General features: G+C 40.2%; 1 protein-coding gene across 2 annotated transcripts in view; it reads right to left on the bottom strand.

The window, feature by feature from the left end:
• Positions 1 to 2,385: 2,385 nt before the first annotated feature.
• KIF26A (kinesin family member 26A) overlaps positions 2,386 to 24,071 on the bottom strand; it is a 100,506-nt gene continuing 78,820 nt past the window's right edge. For both annotated transcript variants that reach the window (XM_031592910.2, XM_090141717.1), the window contains 10 exons: positions 18,078 to 18,287; positions 16,177 to 16,270; positions 15,432 to 15,694; positions 15,008 to 15,191; positions 14,563 to 14,722; positions 13,061 to 13,223; positions 9,140 to 12,512; positions 5,553 to 5,743; positions 4,524 to 4,674; positions 2,386 to 4,039 (listed from right to left, as the gene is read on the bottom strand). In XM_031592910.2, coding sequence (XP_031448770.2) covers positions 3,864 to 4,039; positions 4,524 to 4,674; positions 5,553 to 5,743; positions 9,140 to 12,512; positions 13,061 to 13,223; positions 14,563 to 14,722; positions 15,008 to 15,191; positions 15,432 to 15,694; positions 16,177 to 16,270; positions 18,078 to 18,287 — 4,965 coding nt within the window. In that variant the 3' untranslated portion in view covers positions 2,386 to 3,863. The remainder of the gene's footprint in view (positions 4,040 to 4,523; positions 4,675 to 5,552; positions 5,744 to 9,139; positions 12,513 to 13,060; positions 13,224 to 14,562; positions 14,723 to 15,007; positions 15,192 to 15,431; positions 15,695 to 16,176; positions 16,271 to 18,077; positions 18,288 to 24,071) is intronic.

Genomic DNA, 24,071 nt, shown 5'->3' with positions numbered 1-24,071 from the left:
AATCTGTGTTTGTAATAATTGCATTTACAAAGATGTAAATGGCCCCTTACATGTACACTTCTTAATACTTGGTCAGCAACAGAGCTTACAGAAGTGACCACCACCTCATCCATCTAGCTTGTAAACTCTCACAAGCAAGTTGAAATCCCACTTCTTAGAAGTAGTTTTAATTAACTGGCCCACATCCATGGGAAAATGCAAAAGTAAGCTTGGAGGCCATCTCAAGAATCCAAGGTTCTCCTCAGCTTCCTGAGACCCCACTAACCAGACAAGAGCCTGGTTTCTCACTTCATTTCTGAGGTTTTACTGAGTTACCATTACATTGATTTAAAAATACAGCAACTATCATTTTGTGGGGCTGGGAGCAATCCTATTGCCTGGATATAAGCATAACGTGAGCTCCTTGGTCGATTGGGCCATGAAGGGATCAGGAAAGGGTTCCCTGTGGAAGAAGGAGCTGAGGAATTTCATGGGAAGATCTGCAACCAGAAGAGAAAGCACTGTTCTGTGGCTGAGGCTTGCCAAGAGTAACTCCAAGAGTTCTCCAGCACCACTGGGATTCTATGGTTTTATTTGATACTGTACAAATTCAACAAGATCATCCCTTTAAGTGTGCAGTTTAATGGCTCTCTTAGATCATTAAATCTCAAAAGAAAATTGATGAAATAAAGCGCCCAACTTCTTTTTGCAATTAAAACCTTTTGCAATTAGGCCATTTACAATTTATTATAAACTGAGCATTCGTTAGCATGAATCTTAACTGGACAGGACTGCAAAAGTAGCCAAAAAGAAAGGAATATTACAGGATGTGAGGACTTGAGATACAACACATACCTCACTATCCACAACCACCAGTAAAGAACACTATTTGCATAAGTAAACGTCTGCTATTTCACCCATCACTGCCTCACCTTATTTTACATCTCATTCTTGTTTTGTGACACCAAGCCAGAGGCTAAATGCATCTAATACGTATGCAATTCCCATGTTGACATGGAACTAAGCAGCCCTGAAATGTCTCTTTCACTACTTTGAGGAAAACATAACCATAGATAGAGATTAAGAAAAAAAAAAAAAAAAAAGTGACAAAAGCTGCAAGACTGACAGTAAACACTGCATGGCAGAATATTAAAACAAATAATGTTTATGTAATTTGGGGTAGATGATGAATGGCTTGGTTTTTATCTCAGAGTATAACAATATTGCTGGAGTTGGCGAAAAGCAACAGAGACCTCCCAGAGAATGAAGCAGCTGGCAAATAAAAGAACTCCTGTAGCCATTCAGTAGCGACTTACAGGCCACCCTGAAAAGATGTGAGCCCAGCCGCGCTGTGCCCACTGCTCAGAGGTGATCACTGGTCAACTCAACTTGCTGCAGCAGCACCATTAAGATGCACATCTCCACACAACAGTGTAATGGCAGCACTAACAAATTTAGCATTGCATTTCAGAGCTCCCACGGATGCATTCTCCTTCAGCCCTGTATTTTGGAGGCCTTCAACTTTGCTAAGAGATACTCATTCCTCAGCACTCTGCTACCTTCTTTGTTTTGGTGGTATTTCTCTGATCCTTGCTTTGGAAAATCCACAATGCATTGATTCAAGGTTTGATTTCAATGCTGTGTTTGAAAGAACTGTGTAATTCTGCACACATGCACAAAAAAAGTACAGCTAAATAAATATATCTGATAGTCAAGGATATCAGCAAGGGGACCTTCCAGAAATTCTAGATGTCACATTCCCCTGCATACAACCCAATGCAGTGCCAAATTCCAATATGGAAACATGGTGCAGCTTTTTTCCAGGAATAAACCGTAGGGACTTTGATAACGGAAGGGCATCCTTTGCAATTTATCAAAAATCATAAAGGTATTTTAGCATCAGACTCACACTCTCACTGTCCACCTCCTCCAGCTATTTAATGAGGAGAAAAGCATTTATCACCCCAACCAACAGACCCCTCCTGAGAGCCAGAGTGTGGTGCTTGGATGCTGTGCTGTAAGGGCTTTGAAAAGAAAGAGGGAGGGAGGGACAGATGGGAAAATGCTACACATTACAGGTTGTTTGGCCAAATAGCTTGAAAATACTTGAGATGGTGTCATTAGAAACATTAGCTTTACATTAAATCTGTCTGGAGCTACTACAGCTGGCATCAGTGGAAGATAAGGACCAGGCACAGCTACTGTCCAACAACAGAACAAATGCAGCAGTGTCAGAAATAGGTGTAGTGATTTGCAATGATGAACCAACAGGGCGCAGAGCTCAATTCCGGGTCCTGAAGCTTTCATGTGTTTGTAGACCCACTTATAATTGCTTTGTCTCATCATGAGAAACAAGTTATCTGAACCACAGGTCTTTGTTCTGTAAACTGTGAAGTGCTAACAGTTTTATCATTACTCTTTATTTTGCCCTTTGGTGTTTTGTCTCTTTTCTGATTGGTTTATGATGACTAATGTCAAGACTCTCTTACAAGTTCTCTCCTGGGAAAGCAAATAATATAACATGACATTTAGTGCTGCATACCACAGGCCATCGTCTCTCTTCCTAACATCAATATCATGTACATAGCAAGGAGAAATCATAACAATAGATGTATCTTTTATTCACAGATAAAAACCGAAGCAAGCTGTTATAATACATATTTGTACAAAGGATTTGAAAAAACCATAAAAAGGAAGATGATCAGAAAATATGATTCATTATGAAATGTGGTATTACATACACTATTAAACCTTTTCAAAAGTATTTGTTTGGCAACAATTTATCAATAGTTTCCACACCTATGTGGCCTCCTTCAAAAAAGCACAAATCTCATGCAGCATGTATAAACTTGATCCTGAGGGTTTGCCTTCCTTAGAAAAACTGTAAAAAGATATACTATCTGTCTTAAAAGTTCAAAATGCAAATGCTATATTTATAGTCAAAACTATATAAAAATATGGACCTAACTTAACATTTACAAAAAGTTTTTGCTTTTTTTTTTTTTTGTTTTAGGGTTTTGGTAATAAACATAATTCTCAATTCCTGCAGTCAGAGAGGAAAAAAGAAAACCAAAAACAAACCACAGTGCCCTTTGTAGACTTCCTCACCCTAAAGAAGACCAGGTCTGTGAGAAGTGAGGTTATTAACCAAGGAAGTAGTAAGCAGTTAATATATATCTATATATGAATATATAAAATGGCAAACAAACATTTATTTTGATCTGAAAAAGTAATAATACAAAACCTGAAGGTAAAACAATCATCTCAAAATGCCATAATACACCTTTTCAATAGATAAATGTTCATAAAAATATCTTGAACCCTAACCAAGAAAACAATTATAATACAGTTTTAATTCTGCTACATAAAACAGCTTTTCTATGAAACAAGAAGGCAAGTTCAGGTATGAAAACATAATTTACTTATTGCTTTTGCTACAATGTTGTTTGTTTTTTACATATAGTCATAAATACACTATACAGTATAAAATACTTCGTAGGAATACATTTTGTAGTCTGCTTAGGTTTGCTGGCTTTAATTGTAGCACCAAATACAAAAATGAAGACCAAATGAACTTTAAAGGCACTTCCATTGTATGCTTGTTTGATTTTTTTAAATGTCTTGGTTTGTACTAAATTTCTTCACTTCCCTCTGGTAGAAGCAATACTTGTTCCTACTTTTCTCTTTGTACAGTTCAGGTCACGTTGAGGCACCAAATGATTTATGAACATTCCCATCCCTCAGCCGTTTCTTTCTCCTACAACATTCATTGCTGCTTTTTAGTCTTCACTTTTTCTCCTTCACTTCCCAACTACTTTATCTCTTTACTTCTTCATGTCGGACGATCCAGCTTCACTTCCTTCAGCCCCTTGAAAAACCTCTCTTCAAACCTCTACTTCCCTTACGCCATCTTGTGCATCTGTTATTCCAATATCAAAACACGTCACTATCATGATATGCGACTTGCACAGATTAACACACTGCTCTAGTTCCTCTGTCACTTGTTCCAGTGCCTCCAGGTACTCCTGTGACTCCTTATCGAGATCAGGATCCACTTCAACTATCAGTAAAAAAAAAAAAAAAACATGTTAGGATAAGAAGCTCACAAGAAAACATTATTCTATCACGAGGTTAAAAAAAAAGACCATTTTACTTCTCTTCAACTAAAAAACAGTTCCATTTTTCCACAGTTAACCTTGAAAATTACATCACTGAGTCTGTGAACAAATCTCATGCCTCAGTTTCCCAACTGTAACATACATTTGAAAATACATTTCCTTCTTTGGAAAGAAGGACAATAAAAGACTATATGAATATTTAATATTAAGAATCACAGCGAGTCTCTGTTGTTTGTTTCTTCCATTTCTGGTACTATTAAACACTGAAAAAAATCCTGTATCACAGAAATGTTAATGGTGTCACTGAGACTTGGGTCTCCTTTCAGCAAAGTATCTTAGCAAGTGCTTAACTTTGTCAGAGGGACTGCTCACATGCTAAGAATTTGTTACATGTCCATCATACTACTATTTTGCAAAAATTCTTACAGTCTTCCTTCCATTTATTCGGGTCCATCATCAACCTGCATTTTGTCTCTTCCAATTCTTCCTTCAAAAACTCGTGCTTTGCCTTTACTTCTCTGATCCGCTGCTGGCGCCTCTCTAGTATCTTCAGCTTGGTGTGGAAATACATCAGACCCTTTAAAGACAAAGAAAAAACATTTCATTAATTTGCCTGTTATGAGCTGATCTCTGACATTTGGACATAAATTGCTCCCGGTTCACTACCTATTAAAGTTGGCTGATGAGTTTTATGTTTGGTTGCTTTGTTTTGTTTTTACTATTATTATTATTATTTGAAGTTCACAATAATGGATTCCAGTCTAGAGGAACAGCATGCTACGTCACTCAAGCATTTGTTGCACTTCTCTATATGAGCAAACACCTCCAATACATTCTGAAATGACCACTGTAGAGAACTTCTTTTTCCAGTAGTGCAAAATAAATAAATAAATAAAATCAAAACAGCCTAATAATGATGGAGGAGTTATAATCAATCCTAGGAAATGTGAATTCTTATTTTCTTAAAAGTATTCCTACCTTCTCAACATCCTGGAAAGGCTATTATGAAAGAAATGGGAAAAAGGCATCAGAAGAATACAGAATTCTGGTCTCTAAAATAGAATTAGGTGAAGTGTTTTCCAATTACAAGTAAATTAAACTCAGTGTATCCCTGATTTAATAGAACCCTGTCATTTACATAAAAAGTTAATGACCCTACAGTTGAGAGAAGCTGTAAGGTTTCATCAGCTTGGCTAAGATTATGAAGTTTTCTCATAATGTATTCATTGGTAACTTTCATTTACATCATCAGTCACGTTAAACACAATTAATTTTAGATAGTAATCACTTTCATTTTCTGTGTTAAGGGTACCTCAACATATGAATTGTAAAATTAATAATTATAGTGCTTTAATTGCAATCTATTTCTCAAACACTGTTCCAGCATTCAAGCAAGGATTCTGCCTGTGCACTGTAATTTAAGATGTCTACAGTTGTTGTAAAATATGTGCTGACCTCAGTTTCCTCTTGTCTGTGTCGATGTAATCGTTCCACATCATCAATCTCATAAACTTTAATTTCAAATGGCTCCTTTAAAGTGCCTGGCAAAGGTGGTAGATCAACCCATTGGCCAGTGACACTGGGTTTTCTTCCTAGGGAGGCAGCATCTGGCAACGGAGCAGGAATCAGTCTACGACGCTGGAGACCTATAATAACAAAGACAAGTGATCTTCAGATTCCAAGGAGACTAACAGACTGCAGAACATTATTACAGCAAACTGAAGATCTAGGTTATCTGGAAACTTAGGAAGAAATGCTCTTCTTGATCTTTTCCTTTTAGTAATTCCCCTCAGGCTGCTGACTGAGTTACTGCCTTGACAAAATATGTTCCTGTTGGTTTGTCAATGGGAGTAACAGCAGTTCCATTCCCCAAGCAGATGTCTGAGCACTGGTTGTTTATTCTCTCCTTGGAAAAACATTTTTCCTAGATTCATTTCTCTTTGGTGGATTTTAATGGTATTCATTACCTTGCAATGGAAATGAGATAGAGAGTAATTTCCCACTAATGCTGATAATGGCTGACAAGTATCTCCTCCTCCAGTTAAAGCCAAGCAAGGCTAAGATCCCTTCAATTCTATTACTTCTTCGCAGGAGCACACAGCCCCCTCCACACAGCCACACAACCAGTACTTAAGGGAGGTAAATGTCAGCGTTTTCAGTGACACTGTAACGATTAGAAGATGTTTGGCACTTCAGAAGGCAGTAATCAATCAAGTTGCAACTTGTCACAGCTATGCCTATCACTGCTCATTTACACACCGGTCAGAGTATGACAAACCTCATGAATTCCTCAACAGCAGGGATTTGTTTTTTCCACAAATAAAGAGCAAACCACCACACTGACACAATTCCCGGGAGAAGAAGCTTCCTACAGCAGAAACGACTGGTGTACTTCAAAAATGCTAGTACTTTTGTATACAAAAGTTGACACTTTGATGTCCAGCAGTTTTCAGTCACAAGTCTCTCTCTTCGTTCTCTCAAAGGCAGAACTTTACACATGTCATGAGTGAGCACCTACATAGGGCTGGTTAAAACAAGGCTGCAGTGCAGTCCCTGGGTAAATAGAAGGGCTGAAGGCCACCAGAAACAAGCTGAAAGATCACATTAGCAATAAGTACAAGCAGCTTTGGCTGGGTAGTGGCAATAAATAAATTCATTGCTGACAAATCTCCCTCTTTTTATTGAAAACCAACTCTCAGAGTTGAGTTTTATTACTTTTAGTCTTCTTGCTAAAGGGAGCGTATCAAACAGACAAGGCACTGCTCTCAGAGGAAAGTGCACCCAAGGTAATCTTCTAGGCTCAAGACCTCTACAGGAAAAATTCAAGTTAAGTCTGTCAGGTGAGCCCTGTCAAAAAATTCCAGATGAAATGGAGACAAAACCCCAGCAAACACCTTATGAGACCAATACACCTCCACCGATACCTGATGAGTTTACACGTACCTAAGAAAAACATCCCTTACTCTTAATTCCATCCTTGCTAATTTCTAAATAACAATAATTACAAAGGGAATATTTTTGGGAAGGGTAAGACTTGATTCTACTTCTCCAACACTTGCTTATCATTCTCACATTCTCAATTTATTTAGCCTGAATCAATGCTATTTGCCCACTGAAACCACACACTGTAACTCTGATCTTTGAACTACATTGGTGAGATCTGGATCCCCTGAAGACGACACTGAATAGAAGTAGTAAAACACATACACTAAGGAGACAAACTTCATATCTTTCCACTGAACCAGCCAACGTCAACATCATTTCTCTACGGACAAAGTTAAAGGATAAGAGAACAAGGTTTCCAGTGACACCTAAGGGAGTAGGTTCTGTCTACAGGATGGGTTTCTCTTCCAGAGATTCTGTAAATGCAGATATCTGTCACTTGACTACGACATAATTGGGAGCAATGTAAATTGAATCTCTAACACTTTGCAAAGATAACAATATATTTTAGGGTAATAATGGGAGCACATCAAACATTTTGTCTAAGAAATATTTCATGAAGTTCCCAGGAAACCTTATTTTATGGATAGGATACATCATGGTCTGAAAGTCTAAAGCACTCCAAAAATAATTTGATATAGAGCAATTTCAATTGGAAAAATAAATAGTTTGTCATTTTTAAAGACATTATAAGCATTTCCTGGGGCAAAAACAAATAGAAATCCATCATTGGGCAGTGCCTTCTCAATATGTGCACAACTTATACAGCTGCTAATATTGATTTGCTGGAAAGGTTTAAGAGGTTGATACGCTATGGAAAGAGAACTGCAGCAAATGCTGCACTAAGTTTCCAAACTGATTTAACCCCAACTGAATCAACTCAGTTTCTCTGACCATAGATCCACATCACTTTAACTCATTTGATTTTACTTCCAGAATTGTGTATCATAACTGTCTCTACAGATTGCAAAAAATTACCCCTTGCCAACCAACTCAACCAACTCAAGATTCAGTGCTTCACTGATATCCATTCCTGCTCTACTGCAGCACGCTTAGATTACTGAATGAGCATTTGGTCTTTAGCTGGCACTGACTGTCACTGATTCTTTATAATACATGTCTTCAAGCTAGATAGATAAAAATGACTACTGTACCAGCAGTCACACCAGCCTTATTTTGAAGCTGGTTACAATCAGGGACACTTAGATGAGCACCACCTGCAAGAGCAACAAGGAAAGGCACTGAAGAGCAGAAAAGGGGAGCTGGCATTCATATGCCCACCTCTGCATGGTGCAGTCAGGTGTGTCTGCCTTGGCACTGCATGCAAATGAGAGTCACCACTTCTGAGCAACTTCCACATTGGTTTGCTATTCTTTTTACACAAGTACCTTCCAAACATTTTTCATGAAACCTCCTCTACAGTGCAATGCAGTAATTTTGCAGTTAGCTGACAGTATTAATGCATTCTCCCGCTCTGCCTGCAGGCCCTACTTTTGGATAATCTACTGCATGTCCAGAAATCTTCATTAATTCAGAAATGCTGTTCTCCACTCCAGACCTATTCCCTTGTTTCCAAACAGAAGTCTCAGCCTACTCCACAGAAACTTCCCATCAGCAGACTACCTCCTTTCCTCACTGCCCCCCCCCCCCTCCTTGCCCTTCTTCCCCAGCCTGCACAAAAACACTCTCCATCCTCATGAAAATACTTTCAATATCTTCACTCTTCCCAACCCATCTGTAACACCCTCTTCATCTGAGCTGTACTTGCTGCTGACCCTGCTGAGGAAGGAAGGTCCCCATCTGCCGGCAGCCACCTGCTGCCTCCTCCCTCACATGGAAGCTGCCAGCGCCCCAGGGCACTCAGCACCTTCTCCTGCCCTCTCTGCCGCAGCACCTGTGTCACACCTGCAGCTTTGAAGTGAAATAAATGACAAGTAGCTGCTGTCACAGCAATACACGTGCACACACAAGCGCAACGCAGGCAGTCCCCACTTCAAGCTTGCCCCAGCCCACTTCTGTCAGAGGTGCTATGAAAATTTCACACCCTCCAGGACGCAGCAGTGCGCCGGTGGCCTGGACACCTTCCCTTTACTCCTCACCTGTAGATCGTTTCTTGGGGGACTTGAGGCTCCTCATCCGGCCTGGAGAGGACATCCCGCTTTCACTCATGGAGTCGTGCGCAGAAGAGGCACTGCCAGTGGCCTCACTGTCCCGAATCATACTCTCATAGCCGCTGCTACCACCGCTGTGGTAAAACAGAGCCGTCCTCCCCATGGCCGGCGGCAGTTCCCCACTTAGAACACTGCTGTTGTCACTACCATGCCCACTGCTGTACCGCTGAGGCCGCCGGGGTGCTGTTATCTTGCTGTACGGAGATGGCAGCACTGGGATTGGCGACTTCTCATCACTGAGATTAATGCCACTGTCATTGCCACTGTCAGAGTCGGTAGAACCTCGGAAGTGGCCCACCTTGGCAGAGCCACCAGACACCAGCTCGTTCACGCGGCTGTTGGCCGCCCGCATGGCTTGCTTGGTCCCCATGATGGTCCCTCGGCCGGGTTTGCCACCAACAGGCTGCATGGATCGGGGTGCAGCCTTCCCTCCAGGAGCCACACCAGAGCTCTTCCCCACTGGCTGTGCCAGGGACTTCACAGAGGAACTGAGAGACTTTGACCCACTGGCGGAGAGGCTCCGGTTTTTATTCCCGCTGGCCTGGACCTTCTGGTTAGCTGTGGGTTTTGCCTGGCTGTTTTTACCAGGTGCAGGGTTGTTGAAGGTCAATGGTAAAGCTCCACCAGAGGCAACAGGGGGAACACCCAGCCGAGGGACAGAGCGTCCTGCCCGGACGTTACCAGTGCTCCCATTTTCCCTCGCCAAGTTTGCTTTGGATCCAACTGACGTCAGGCTGTCACACCTCTCCAGAGACATGTGGCTCCCATAGCGGTGCACGGCTTCACTCTTTGATGCCTTTGCCTTCAAGCTTGATGTCATCTTAGGCAAAGAGTGATCACCTTTCAGGTTCATTCTACTGCTGGCACTTTCACTGAAATAAGACCCAGCTTTCAACCGCAAATCCAGTTCATCTTCAGCCTTTGGTGTGGAAGTTCTGGCAAACTCTAGGCTGGAGGCTTTTCCCCCACCATTTCCCAGAGCAACAGGTTTCTGTTCCAGGCTTGATTTGCGCACGGGAGGTGTTGGAGGCATTGGCCCGCCTGGCCTGGGCAACATGCTTGACTTCTGCGGCATGCTCTTCTTTCCCAGTGAAGATTTCAAGCTGCCAGTGGCCATAGGAGCATCCAAATTCCCTCTGGTGATGGCCTCTGACAAAGTACTGTTATTAGCATGTGATACTGGCATCACTCCCAATGTGGTGGCCCCTCTCTTCAGCTGTGGCACCTTCATCACAGCTTCTGACTTCTTTGCAGCTCCACTGGAGGACTTGCAGGCCATTTCGCAACCATCCACAACCCTCTGCGAACAGGCAAGCATAGTTTGTGACTTCGTTGGCCCAGATGATGTGCCAAAATACTGGGCAGCTTTTCCTGGCTGCTTGTCAGTACCAAATGTGTGAGATTTTGGAGACAGCAATGCATCTGTGGGTTTTGTTTCCAGCTGATTATCTGTACGTAGCAGCCAGGGATCTTCAAATACACCATGTGGATTCTGCAGGTCTTTATAGCTGATGACAGTATTATTGTGGATTGGAGACGAGGTAGTTTTTGTTTTCCTAGGAAGACTAGAATGTATTGTTTCTATTACAGGCGTATCACGAGAATTACATTTTATTTTTACAGGCTGATCAGAGACACAAAAAGCACTTTTAATCTGAGATGCTTTGGTAGTTTCAGAGGTTTGAGGGCTTTTGCCAAATCCTGAGGACAGCTTGCTAGAACTCATGCTCTCACTGTCCAGTTCAGAGAAGCAAAATCCACTGTCATTCAGAGCGCTTTTCAAAGGGACAGATAAATTGGGTGAATCCAAGTTGAAGGGATCTTCAGACTTATTACAGCTGTAAGATGTCTGAGCTACAAAACTGTCACTTGACTGAGCTCCATCACTCTCAATTGTACAAATGCTGACTTCACTGAGCCATGAACTGATGGAGGAACGTCTGCTGCTGGTAAAGGGATCCTTAGTGAAGGGCACAACAATATCAATATTTACACCAGTAGAAGTTTCCTGTGAGGTATAAGCATCAAACTCATCATTTATGCTGCTGATAATACTAACTGGCCTTGAACCCGATGCAAGAGCCTGAAGGGAGCAGTCGCTGTTAAAGCTAATGATACTGGAAGGTCTTCCATTATCCATAATCCCACTGATGGACAGTTCTTCCACCACAGTGAAAACAAGCTCATCCTCTCCATTCAGCTCAACAGGCTGCTGTAAAGTCACTGTAGTGGTTAGTATATCTCGATCAAAACATTTACCTCTGAATGCTGATCGGAAGCTGTGTACCTCTATAGCACCTGACTGACTCTGGCCATTGCTACCAACCAGAAATGTGCTTCCTACAGAGTTTTGCTCAGGTTTGTTTGCCATCTGCTTGCTCATTCCCACAGGAGGAGTCCGAACTGCATTGCTATTGTCCAGCTCCAAACTCTGAGCTTTGGAACTTGGCATCTGCTCTTTCTGCTGTGGAGGTGGGGGTGCTGGGCTTGGCAAGGGCCTCTTCACATACAAAGACTTTTCTTTAACGACACATTCAGCTGTGACTTTATTCTGCTCTGGGTTCTTTGAAGGGCTACACCTCGACAACTGCAGGGAATCAGTGATTGTCTCTCTCTCCCCCTCCAGTAGTTTGCTCTCAGCTCTGCTCTGCGGCACAGAAAGCTCTGCTTTCAAGTGAGGTGTGCTCTTTTCGTGACAATTACCATTGACACCCCTTGGTGCAATACTCTGGAAAGGAATATTATGCCCTTTTTTTGGAGATGCAGTTTCTTGTGAAACTAGTTTCTTAAATCCTCCAGAAGGAGAAGACAGTTTTTCCTTTATCAATTTAGACTGTGTGTTTTCTGTACCTCCAGGCACTGGACTACAACTGGATGTAACAGAAGTCTCTCCACAAGCATATTTGATAGGTTCCTCGCTTCCATCAATGCACTCTAACCTTTCTTGCAGTTCAGCAAAAGTGTTGCATTTAAAATGGTCCTTGTCAGAACTCCTACCACTAGCAGAATTGTCTTTACTTCTCTTCTTGTTGAGGGATGGGATTATGGGAACAAACTCTGGAGGACCTTCATTATCTGTCAATTCCCTGTCAGACAAAGCTGCACCATTAGGACCAACATAGATGACAGTATCACAAGACTGTTCACTGCTAGAGGAATAATCAGGATCACTAGATATACTCAGGACAGGAAGGTCAGGGTCAAGGGCAACAGTTCGTGGGTGGAATGGTCGAAGATGGGGCGGTCTTCGGACATGTCCTTCTTCACATGAACTCTCTCCTCCAGATGAGCTGGATGCATACTGCAAATGATCAACAGGGGAAGAATTATTAAAATGAATTGATATATGTGTATATATATGTGCATGTAATTGATAAAAAGAGCAGGTTTGCAATATACTCTGCACTCTGTGTGTACCATCACATCTACATCTAGTGCAAAAATATTACTGTGTGAATTAAAGTAACAAGGTCATGCTACACAAATTTTAGCGGAGTCATAAATCACACCTTTTCAGACAGTTTACATTAAATATTATACATTCTCTTTGTCCTCAACAGTTTTCTGTTCCTTTGTTATTGGTTTTTAATTAACACAAATTGAGGCTTGAGATAGTTCCACATACAAGCAAATAAAGGATTCGTGTCTGGAACAAACAGAACGGGAATTTCAGGATTAAGGATTGGGGGTGGGATGATGGCTTGATGCCAAATCATTTGTCAGTTCTCCTCTTGAGCTTTTATGCATTTTGTATTACTTCTTACGGCTGAGAAATCCCATATTCCCCCACCAAGAGGTTAGAAAAACTCATTTTCAAATGGATTAATTGTGGCATGTTTGTGTACCAACCTTGGATTTTTTCTTTCTCATTCGGTGGATTCGTGATGAAAGCTGAATGGTGGTGAGGGTTTCTGCATAATTCGCTGGGGAGTCAGAAATATGCGCAATCATAGTAGTTCTGCAGTTGATGTTCCCAAGTGATTCCCTCAACAACATTGTCAACTTGTTGTCTCTGTGTAACAAATGAGAATGTTAATATGGTTTAAAGAAATCACAATCTTTTTGCAGATTTTTACACCACAGGTTTACTTTTATTCTCAAAGGATATACTCATTTATGGTACATGTCGATCAGAAACTATTCCTATTATTTGCCTATACTAAAAATGTATCAAATTGTACACAGACAAATATACCAAAATTTGGACAATTTATCTGTGCTTTTTGCAGTCTAATTCATTTTGTTTGCTATGCAACGCAGCTGTAAAAGGATTGATAACTAGTTTAGTTACCTCACACTTAGCTCATACTGCTTTGCTTTGCTATGACATGGCAAATGGGAAGCTATAATTCACTGTGAAAGTATTCCTTCAGAAGGTGATGCAATTGTTAGCTATGGAGAGCAAAGCTGACAAGATAGCTAACATTCTGTCATCCACAGGTCTCCAACATATCTACCCAAGGCTCTTTGGAGGCTGTTTCCTATCACCACTCTAAGCTGGACCTAAGTGTAGGAATTACTATCATGTCTGTGCTCATGAAATCGTAGTAGGTACCCTTCCCTATTCTAACCTATTCATCCTGTACTCCATCTACAAACCTAGCAACTAGCCTGAGGAAATGATCTACTTTCAGCCTAATACAGAAAGAAGGAACACCTGTTTGAGATGCAACACTAGATAAGTGAAATGACATGATTGATAATGAAGACACGAAATTAAAAAGACAAGCAGAAATTAAACTTAAGGGCAGAAGGCCAACTTCTGGCAGGGGTGTTTACATTGTGAATGTTGTCTTTAGGCTGGGCTCCCCACAGATGTGTTTGGCATAACATTACTGTCAAGCATACTCTACAAAGCAATATGCCTGAATGTTCCCTTCTGCTAAACAAATGTGCAACATGGTCACCTTTTCTCATTGAGTTGTTTTTTTTTTAATTGAAAAAATTAGAATGTACCTCTAAAAATAGCATAGTGAAATAAAACCCCTTGATGATCATATATTATAAATATTCTAATATTTTCTGGAATTCTAAAACAGCTTCTAAATTTTGAAAAGGAAACAGAAAATGCCTTTCCTCCCGCATTCTTCAACAAACTCTCTTCAACATATGCATTTCACCCAAATTAAGCATATACCAATATCCATACAATTTCTGATCACTTAAGTAAGAACATCATGTTGGTAGATAAACATACGTATGTACCTAACACATAAGTAATATTAAGACACATCCCTCTCTGACAGAACTTCCTTTAATTTCATCTTAGGCAGCGTAAATTGCTTATGCAATTCATTGCTCAGGTAACACCAGCCACAAATTTAAGCTAATGCATGCAATAATTGACTTACTTATATGGCACGTGTTTAGCACCATTAATTAAGGCCAAAATTACATTGCCCAAGGCAGAGAGAGACAAACACAGAGAGCCTCCTCCATCTCGGCTCTTGCTCAGCACTTTTTCACAGCTCCCTAGATCAATGAGATGCAAACGGCTGCGTCCTCCAGACACTAAAACAAAAAGGGAAAAACAGTTGTATGTCATGTGCCTGTATGGGCTCCAGCCAGACTGGGTATTCAGAACTTATTCAAATGAAGAAAATAATGAATACAGCATAGGCTAATGACCAAATTAAATATTAATAGCAAGAAAAAACAGATATTGGCCACAGCTACTGAAGTTATAGGTAGACTGGCTTGAGGGTTCACTTCACTTTTTCAAGTTTATTGCAAATTACTGTTAAGCTAACCCAAACTCAAGTCGTTTAAAAATGAAGAGTATGTGAAGATTCATACTTCCTCCTTTGCCACTCTTCTCCATGCGATACTGATATATGTGAAGAGTAAAGAGCATGTGTGAATTCCTCCTATCTTCTTCCTCACATTCAGGTTTGCTGGTACTTCTGGCAGCAATTGCAGCATCAAGGAAAAAGGCAGCCTTTTCTGCTGTCGGAGCCCTTAGCTCACTTTGGTTTTGAAGCTGGAATACAAACAGTAAAATGCCTAATTAGCACAGGAGCTTTTATTTTTTTCTTTCTGAATTAGCTATATCTCTTGAGAACTAAAAGAAACAAATATGGGAGTATGACTTAACAGATTAAAAGCAATTATTTTTTTTTTAACCATCTTAAAAGTTGTCATAATTGCTGTCAGATGAAAGAAAATTAAAAAGTTGAAGAAATTCAGACTCAAAAAATCTATGTTGGGATATCCATTATACCTGGGTTCCACATATTGGATCTTCTCTTAGATAAACCCCAGGAGACTGGCCATCCTGAAGGCTGCCAGTGGCTACTTCAGCTAACAAATCCTTAAGGTTTTCATCTTTGCCACTGATCTCCACAGCAGATACTCTAATAGAGAAACGAGTCCCAGTTTTTTCTTTACGTTCATTGATTAATTTGAAGAGCCAAGAAATTGCACAGGGGATGATACCAAGGCTTTGTGTGGAACTATCTTTCCCAATCATCGTAAAAGATTTTCCTAGAATGAAAAGACAAACGTGAACTTAATCCACCTTCCTTGTAAAGGACAGTTTCTCTACATATCACCGTTGCACATTATATGCAATGCCATGTGCTGCACAGATAACGGAAAATAACAGATGCAAAAAATGCCAAGTACTTAATTATTAATCCATTACTATTTATTCAATTAGTTTTGCCATTTTTGTAACTCTGACCTACAGCAAATTAGATCTTAAAAACATCTCTGATCTTTTGATTTTCATCACAATGCACCTATATAAAAACTTCCTCTTGAATAAGCTAATCTGATGTTACATTTTACCTTTTCAAATTAAAACTTACAATCCCAGTGTAGAAATAAACCATGATAAGTTTGCAAAGCTAATTAAAAAGAAATTCTAATCTATTCATATACTCCAGGTTTATTGTTCCAGGAGCTGACAGCATGTAATTACCAGACTGACATAGTAATTAACTGTAACGAATTTGGGAGCTCACCAAGCTTGACGTGACCAAAGCAAAATATGCAACCATCTGCACCATTCACAACAGACTGGATTACTTCTGCTACTGTTCCAGAGCATACCTCCGCCTGAAAGAAAGATTGGAGACAAATAAGTAGAAGAGAATACACTGCTATGTTTTTCACTACTCTTCTGTATGAAATGACTCAATATTTTTATATTCTTCCCATTTTTATGGTATCAGTCCTATTATTTCAGTCACTATGCTATCTTAAAAAAAAAAAAAAAACACCAACAAAAAAACTGCTACTACAGCCTAAAATAGTTTTCAATTCTATTAAACCAATTTTCTTGGAATATTGATTCTATGACTAATGTACCAAACTGAATGCTATCCAACCAGGCTTCCTGCTGGTATAATAGCTTCGCCAAGGCTATTCAGCAATAGTAGCAACTCCACTGAAATTAAGCTACTCAGGAGTGCTCACAGAAATTAAAAAGACATTCATACTGGAGAAAATGCATTAAGATCCCTGAATAAGATTTCATAGCATCACATTTTCCTTTTCCAGGGAAAACAGTATCATCAATAACTTGCTAAAATACCTGAGTGTACTAAAACCTGCTTATCCACATCAGTGAAGGTTTCAAATATACAACATGATGTATTATGTACTGCAACTGCGTGGGGTGGTGGAGGCAGGGAAAGGTTTAAATATGTAACTACAGTGAAATGATAAAGCTGTTTGTAGGTTCTTGGCAGTGAGTTTGCCTCGAGGAATGATGTCTGCACAGAAGTGGCTAACATCACCAAGAAACACCACAAATGGTTCACTTCGAGCACCTGAAATTGCCTAGCCCAAACCAGGGGGCAGTGATCCACAGGGATTGTGTCAAAACCAACACAGCAGCTGGCTGTGATCAGCCACCTTGCAGGAGGGGCTGACCACAGGAGTTTCAGTATCTGTAAGACAATGCCATTTCCAGTTCTAGACCAATGTTGACATTACGGTTGCAAATCTCCGCACAAAGACGCTGTTTGGGTTTATGCAGAACCTCAACACCAGACTACTGGTGTAGTTACGACTGCATTAGGAATGGATCTGTGTAGGACAAATTCTTCATCTTCAGTGCTGGCTAGAACTTAGATTTCATGGATATTTTTGTATCTCTACTTTGGAACCCAAAAAGTCAATAAAGTCCTAGGAGAAGATATGAGTGTGGGATTCTGAGCTACATCTCAATATCTTTTCTCAGCATTAGTATATCTTTATCACCTTTAATATTTTGTATTTTATTTCCTTTCAATAAAACCTAACTTTAATAATAACTCCCTGACAACAAAAGTCCTGTCAAATACTCACCATGCCATCTACATATCAGATTTAATGCCTGGGGCTACTACTGTAGAAACAGAAGCTTTTGCAGGGCATGAGAGGCACACACCATCTGCACCACCATCAAGATAAAATACTCGGTCAAGAACGTAGAATAAGCAAACTGGAAAAGGTGATAAAAACATAAAAGCTCCCTAACTACTTCAGTATAGCAGTACCATGGGGTTAGCTGTATCTCTTCTCCTAACAGCAGCATTTAGCACTTAACATTAAGTACATGCTCATTACCCACTGAAAGCAGTGGGAAAGGAGATTCTTTGTGACATCAAATGGGTTAAAACTTAACTGGATGGAAAAGTGAGCTTCAAATTGGCTGTGTCTTTCACTAACAAGAGAAAATGCAGTCAGCAAATCCATTTCCCTTTATTTTACATCTTGGCTAAACTGAAAGTGTCTATTAATTACTGTTGTATGTGGCTTTTTTTTTTTTCCAAGCGTTAGGCAACTCATTCAAATAAAATTCCGTAGAAACAGAAAGTACTCTAAAGGCAAATCAAATGCAAAAGACTCAAGAGATTTATGCAAGTGACTTGAGTACCTGTGAAGCGTCCTGTGGGAAAACTGCATCAAAGGCAAACATCTTTGGGACAGCAACAATACCTCTTCTGTGACCTCCATTGGAAGGCACGCTTGCCGCTGGATCATAAAGCGTGATTTGCTTTTTTCGAGGATCTACCTTTAGGAAGGACATGGATTCGGACGTTTCATGTGCTCCTTGAGAGGGACAAATTCTTACCATCACTTTCACCTGCAAATATTCAGAAGAAAGTGACAACTTTATTTCCAAGCTAGAGATAAACACATGCATAGCATTCCTCCCTGATGTGCTCCCCCTCCCAAGACACGATCATTTGTATTACTTAGGTGTGTCAGGACAACCGTGGGACAAAAAGCAGAGCCAGATTTTTCAGGCTGGTTTCCACCTGGGGGTTCTCATTAAATTAGCTTTCAAAGGTGCACTTTGTCCCTACTGTTGACACTTCCAGTTTCAAAGTTTCAATTTCCAAATGTCTGATCTGCAGGTATAATCCACTGTAGGCGTAACACCATGCCTAAAGAAAACAAAACTTTGGTCTCTTCTATGTGCTTAATGTGACCAAAAGTAGAACCTGAACCATTCCAAAAATCCATGTGAATAATTCAAAGGTGAGAGAGCTAGCACATTCAAGCTGAACTGAATCTGGAAAATTTCATTTTCTTTTCCACATTACTGTAATAAACAGGTGCCTCTCTTATAGCTTTCCCAGGCAGACACCTTTATGCTGTTATTACTAGGCAGCTTGGTGGTTAGCTGAAGATTTAATGGCAGTCTCAAAGAAGGGAAGAAAAAAAAAACAAACATTAGAAGCTTGAAAGGAAACTACTCACAAAGTACATTTTTACTCCTACATACAGCATTTTAAGGCAGCACTTTCAGACACGTTGGCTGTGATTTTCCAAGCAGCTCATGGGAGCCAAGTGACCTGGTCTCACTTAAGTTCAGCAAAGGCTGCACACCTGCTTCTTCTAGACTTCCTGGAAGTCATACTCTTATTTTGAAAAGCCATGAAATACTGCCTCACACCTATTTACAACAATTTATTCTTACAAAATGCTCCCAGGTCAGAACCAGTGTATTTTACACACCTGGCACTGCAGTAAGTGACTATTACAGGAGCGGTGTCACTCAGCTAATCATCAATTCTGCACTGCCCAGCAGATCAAACTTAAAGGAGAGCTATTCTTGGCCAGAGTAACTCTCCCTGGCCAATATAAAAAGCTCCTAAAACAAGCTGAACAACGGTATTACATACTCTTCTAGCTAACAAATGACTTTCCCAGCAGCAGTGGGACACCTAGTTTTGCTGGGTGAGGAGTCTCCACAGCCGAGCTGGAATAATCCACACCTGTGCTCTCCAAAGCACCCATCAGGACCTGTATATTCTGTAATGCAACTACTGACCCAAACAAAATACCCACTCTTCCTTCTATAGCACTTCTATCCAGTTTGGATGGAGAGTGAAAGATAGCAACCTCTCTGCTGCAAATCCACCAGATGACCCCTCCAAACAGAGAATGCAGAGTCATTTGCTGATTTAATATTTAGCTCTAGGCCCGTGCTGGATGTTGCATTGGAAGATGAGTTGGAAAGCGTGCATCTCTAATAAAGAAAGAGCCTCCATTCCAGTAACTTGCTTTTGCTAAATTTAATCTTAAAACTGTCCAAGCAATTTGTGTCTAAGAGCCTGAGAATATTCTAAGTCATGTGTTTTTATATTACTGCCACATTGTCTTTGCAAAAAAAAAAAGAAAAAAAAAAGCAGTTTGAAGTTACCACCCCCCCATCAGTCCTGCACCCTGAAAAATAATGGCAAAGAAAGACCTGAAGTTGAAAACACGCTTCAGCATAGCATGGTTGGGAAATGTTGGTCCACCCCAGCACTGCAAGGAACAGACCCCAGGGCAGGCTGAGCCAACCTCTAGGACTGCCATTCATACCTGACAAGGTGAGATGGTAACAGCATATACCCCTGGCACTTGGCACACACAAGTGAAATGTAGTGCCCAGACCAGGAGGAGTCACAATGGACAAGTGAATGCAGCACTAAGCACCACACAAACCATCCCTGCCTTCATTAAGGACAGCTAATGTGATTATTTTCATCTCATTCCTTAACTGCTCCATTTCTCCATCTCCTCCTTTCTGTGGCAGCTGAGGTGCACACAGGCACCACCTGCACAGCCATGCAGGGGTATGACTGAGTGTCATCACAAAGTATTCTCAGAAAGCAGCTATAAAAGCTTTTTCCCCCAACACTTTTTTCTAACAAAGAGTTTAAGAAACAATTGACCCCTCCAGTAAGCACTGCAGGAGGCTCCACCAAAGACAGCAGCAAACTCTTCCATCTATTCACTCAAGCAATCCCCTCTTCTTTTCCTTCCACTTACACTGTTGTGAGTATGAAAGTACTGTCCCTTTTATACTGATATAAATATAAAAATGCAGTGCCGGAAAATAATTGAACCTCAGAACAAATGAAACAGCTGTTTCAAAAGCAAAGTGCATCAGAAGTGACACACTCAAGGTTGCTTCCCTATAAAAGCTCCATGGAGGCAGTTTTGTGCATTAGCCTCTTAGCCCAACCTTGACATGCAACTGAAACACCCAAAAATAACCACCCTAAGGAAAAAGAGAAATACATATATATGTATGTATTTACAGAAAACACAAATGCCCGCCTCAAGGTTACTTGATTAAAAATAATTTTAAAATATACGTTATTTTCAAAGAATTTTCCTAAACAGTACTTTCTTTTCTCCCTTACACTTACTACTAGATTATACCAGCCAGAGCTTGGATAAGAGGAAAATTGGTTTCCTCCTGACCCAAACAGCAAGTTTCCTCCATCAGAGTGTTCTACTCTCTATTAAAAAGATGGCTTCAGTCCCAGAAAAACAGCGCGTGTCAAATCAGCTTTTTGAGACCAACAGAAAGATACCAAAATTTCTTCCCATCATGGATCAGATTCCAACACCTAACATCCTTCAATGGTCATATTCATCTTTACAGTGAAAGCTTCCAAGAGAAATATAACTAGAGAGCACAGGGGCAATATCTGCACTGCACTCAAATGTGGGCTTTTTTTTGCTTATGAAATTAATGACAAGAATTAAATGCAATAACATTAATTTCAGGCCCACTCAGGATTACATCCTCTGTTGGCAGATGTTCAGCAGTATGGCCATTTTTGATGCAGAGATCCAACTGCAACAGTACCAGCTGCTGGTAACATTTGCACGAAGCAAAGAAACAACAAGAGGAGGCATTTAAAGAAGAAATGAAGAAACAGAAAATTAAGACAAGTTGGAAAGAAAAAACAAAAAGAAGAGAGCTAAAAACAAGTAATACAAATAACGTGATCCCAGAAGAGTCATCTCAGGCTGAGACCATCTCTGCCTCAGCTGCTTTTAGACTCCATAAAGAGAGCTAAAATGGCAAATGCCTCCTGTGACAAGGATGAACCTCCTTGTTATAAATAGGAATTCTTAGTAACTCGTTGCACTGCTCTTTTCTTTCTTCTTCAATGTCACACAAGGATGTAGAATAAGAAAATGAATAAAGCTTATAACCAAAAAGGATGCAAGAATTTTTACATACACATTCACAGAGATACCGAATATTGTTAAGAGACTCAGTAATTAACTGACTCTAATCCTGTGGGTTTTGTACACTGGGGTTAACACCCAATTGGACTTTCCAGACTTATGTTTCCACAGGAACTAGGAGGTCAGCAGAATTGCTGAAGGAAATCCTATTAAAATCAAAAGTGTTTGGGAAAAGAAGATGGCAAACATCCTGAATATGCTGCTAAAAGATAAATAAATAAATGAGCACAGAATTTGGAAAAGTCCTGGGAATGGGTGGCATAAGGTCACAAGTCCACCCACTCAAGACAACAATGGGTATAATGTAAGCTGTCACTGGCAAGAAAGATTCATAGCAATCAAGGTCTTTTTTATTATTATTTTTTTATTAAATTTATCTTCCTACAGTGGAAGTTAGTGCTCTGAAAGCACACACCTGCAAACCAGAATTCCTTTTCTCCAGCCATGGGGTAAACCCAGTAGATGGATACTGAAGCATAAAACAAATATCACAACACTGTTTTATGTATATATAAAGAATTTTGAGACAAGCTGGCAAAAGGCAGATTTATGAAGAAAAACATCTCGTTCACAGTGTCAGAGGGAAAAAAAAAACCCTTATGTGAGGTACAATGGCTATGACTAAGACCCATATAGATTTAGAAACATCTGATGAGACCACTAGAGAACCACAGATCCTGTTAAACACTCAAATATCAGTAATCTGTGGGAATCCTAAGCCAAAGCTCTAGCCTTTGACATTTTTGACCATTTCAAAAGTTAAATATAGATGCATATTTAACAATTCTGACCTAAACACCGAATCTCCTCAGAACTTGAGGAAAATACATCCTGGCTGGCACCACTCTTTCTCCTCTTGCAGGCCATCACTACTGTCTACCCCATTTCACATCCAATGGTCACCAGAGACCTTTTGCCCTCTCCCCATGTTGTTCCCATGCTGAGACTTCCAGGAGCACCAGCTCCACACATCCTCTTCACGTGAGCTGGTGACCTCCAGACTCCACATAATGTACCAGATGGAGTTAAGAGAGCAGGATGAGGGAGTGACAGCAACCTAAGTAGCAAGCTGGCTGCAGGACTGGTCAAGATAGCACAAAATATCAAAGATACATCATTGTCAAAAAGCAGGTTTGGGAAAAGCAAGAGACAGACCAAGAAACCGTGAAAACCAAATTTCAAGGCAACTCTGTGACAGCAAGACATGAATGTGAGACTGATGGCCAGAGGCAAGCTAACAGTCTTTCCTAATACATCCCATATATTTTGGATATGCTGAACTGAATGGAGATACAGCAAAGCCATGCATCAGTGAACATGAAACTCCTCGAAGACCAGTGAGGCAAGTATCATCCCAGAAGAAATCACATCCAGGGCTGATTTTTTTTAAGAGAAAAGAGCCAGTGATAACAGAGAGAATGACACAGACCTACACAATTTTAGACAGAAACAGCCAAGAGACTAGGACAGTCAGGTTCACTTTGATTATTACCCTATAATCAAGAAAGATGGAAGGGCTATCAACATTGATAACAGAGGAAGGGGAAGGACTATCACACTTGAAACAAAGAAGTAGAGTATTTGGATTCCATCTCTAATACTACCGTAGACTCCTACAAAATTGTTTCAGAGGATGTTTACAAAAATTACAGCATATATCATCAAGATGATCCTTCATCTTTCAGTGAAGCAAAGGATGCCAAATAATCTACAGAGTTTAATTTGGGGCAGACATGTAGACAGAAAAAAACTCTACTAATTCACCAAGTAATTATCATACTCCATGCCATTTTGAATGCTGAGGAAATTAAGACCCTGACCCAGCCAAGTATGTTAACAGAGGCATAACTGTAACATATGGTGCTTCCTTTGAAATCAATGGATGTGCAGTGTTCATGTGTTTATGGTGATGCTTTGTTAGCATTTGATGCTTACACAGTTAAGTTTCAAATCAAACAGAACAAGAAGGAAAAAAAGCAGAAGGAATGTATTAAAAGAATGTAAGATTTTAAAATACATGGGCTCAAGCCTTTTTTATTTTTTATTTTGTTAAAATAAGCTCCCTGACTTTATCTCTCTGTGATCTGGGAAAGTGCTGGCACTATACTGGAATCCAAAATGCTGATTGTATTCTACACTGCTACAGTATCATAATCCCTAAATGAACAAGCAATTTGGTCTTTAGCAATAAATGTCATTATATCAAATTTGAATGGACACTAAATATTCCCTGGAAACACACATCTTTGACAGGCATCACACAGCCAGGAAGTTAATCTTGTCCAATGTTCACAAAATGGCGTATAACAGCAGGTTAATTAAATAACTATGTTTAGACATCATCCACCATTCTGAATTAAGATTTCTCAGCAAGAAATTACAAAGA

The sequence above is a fragment of the Phasianus colchicus genome, chromosome 5, assembly GCF_987193195.1.
Source record: "Phasianus colchicus chromosome 5, bPhaCol1.hap1.1, whole genome shotgun sequence".
NCBI classification, from domain to species: domain Eukaryota; kingdom Metazoa; phylum Chordata; class Aves; order Galliformes; family Phasianidae; genus Phasianus; species Phasianus colchicus.
Note: the sequence above shows the minus strand (reverse complement) of the source record. Positions and strands in the feature narration are given on the sequence as shown.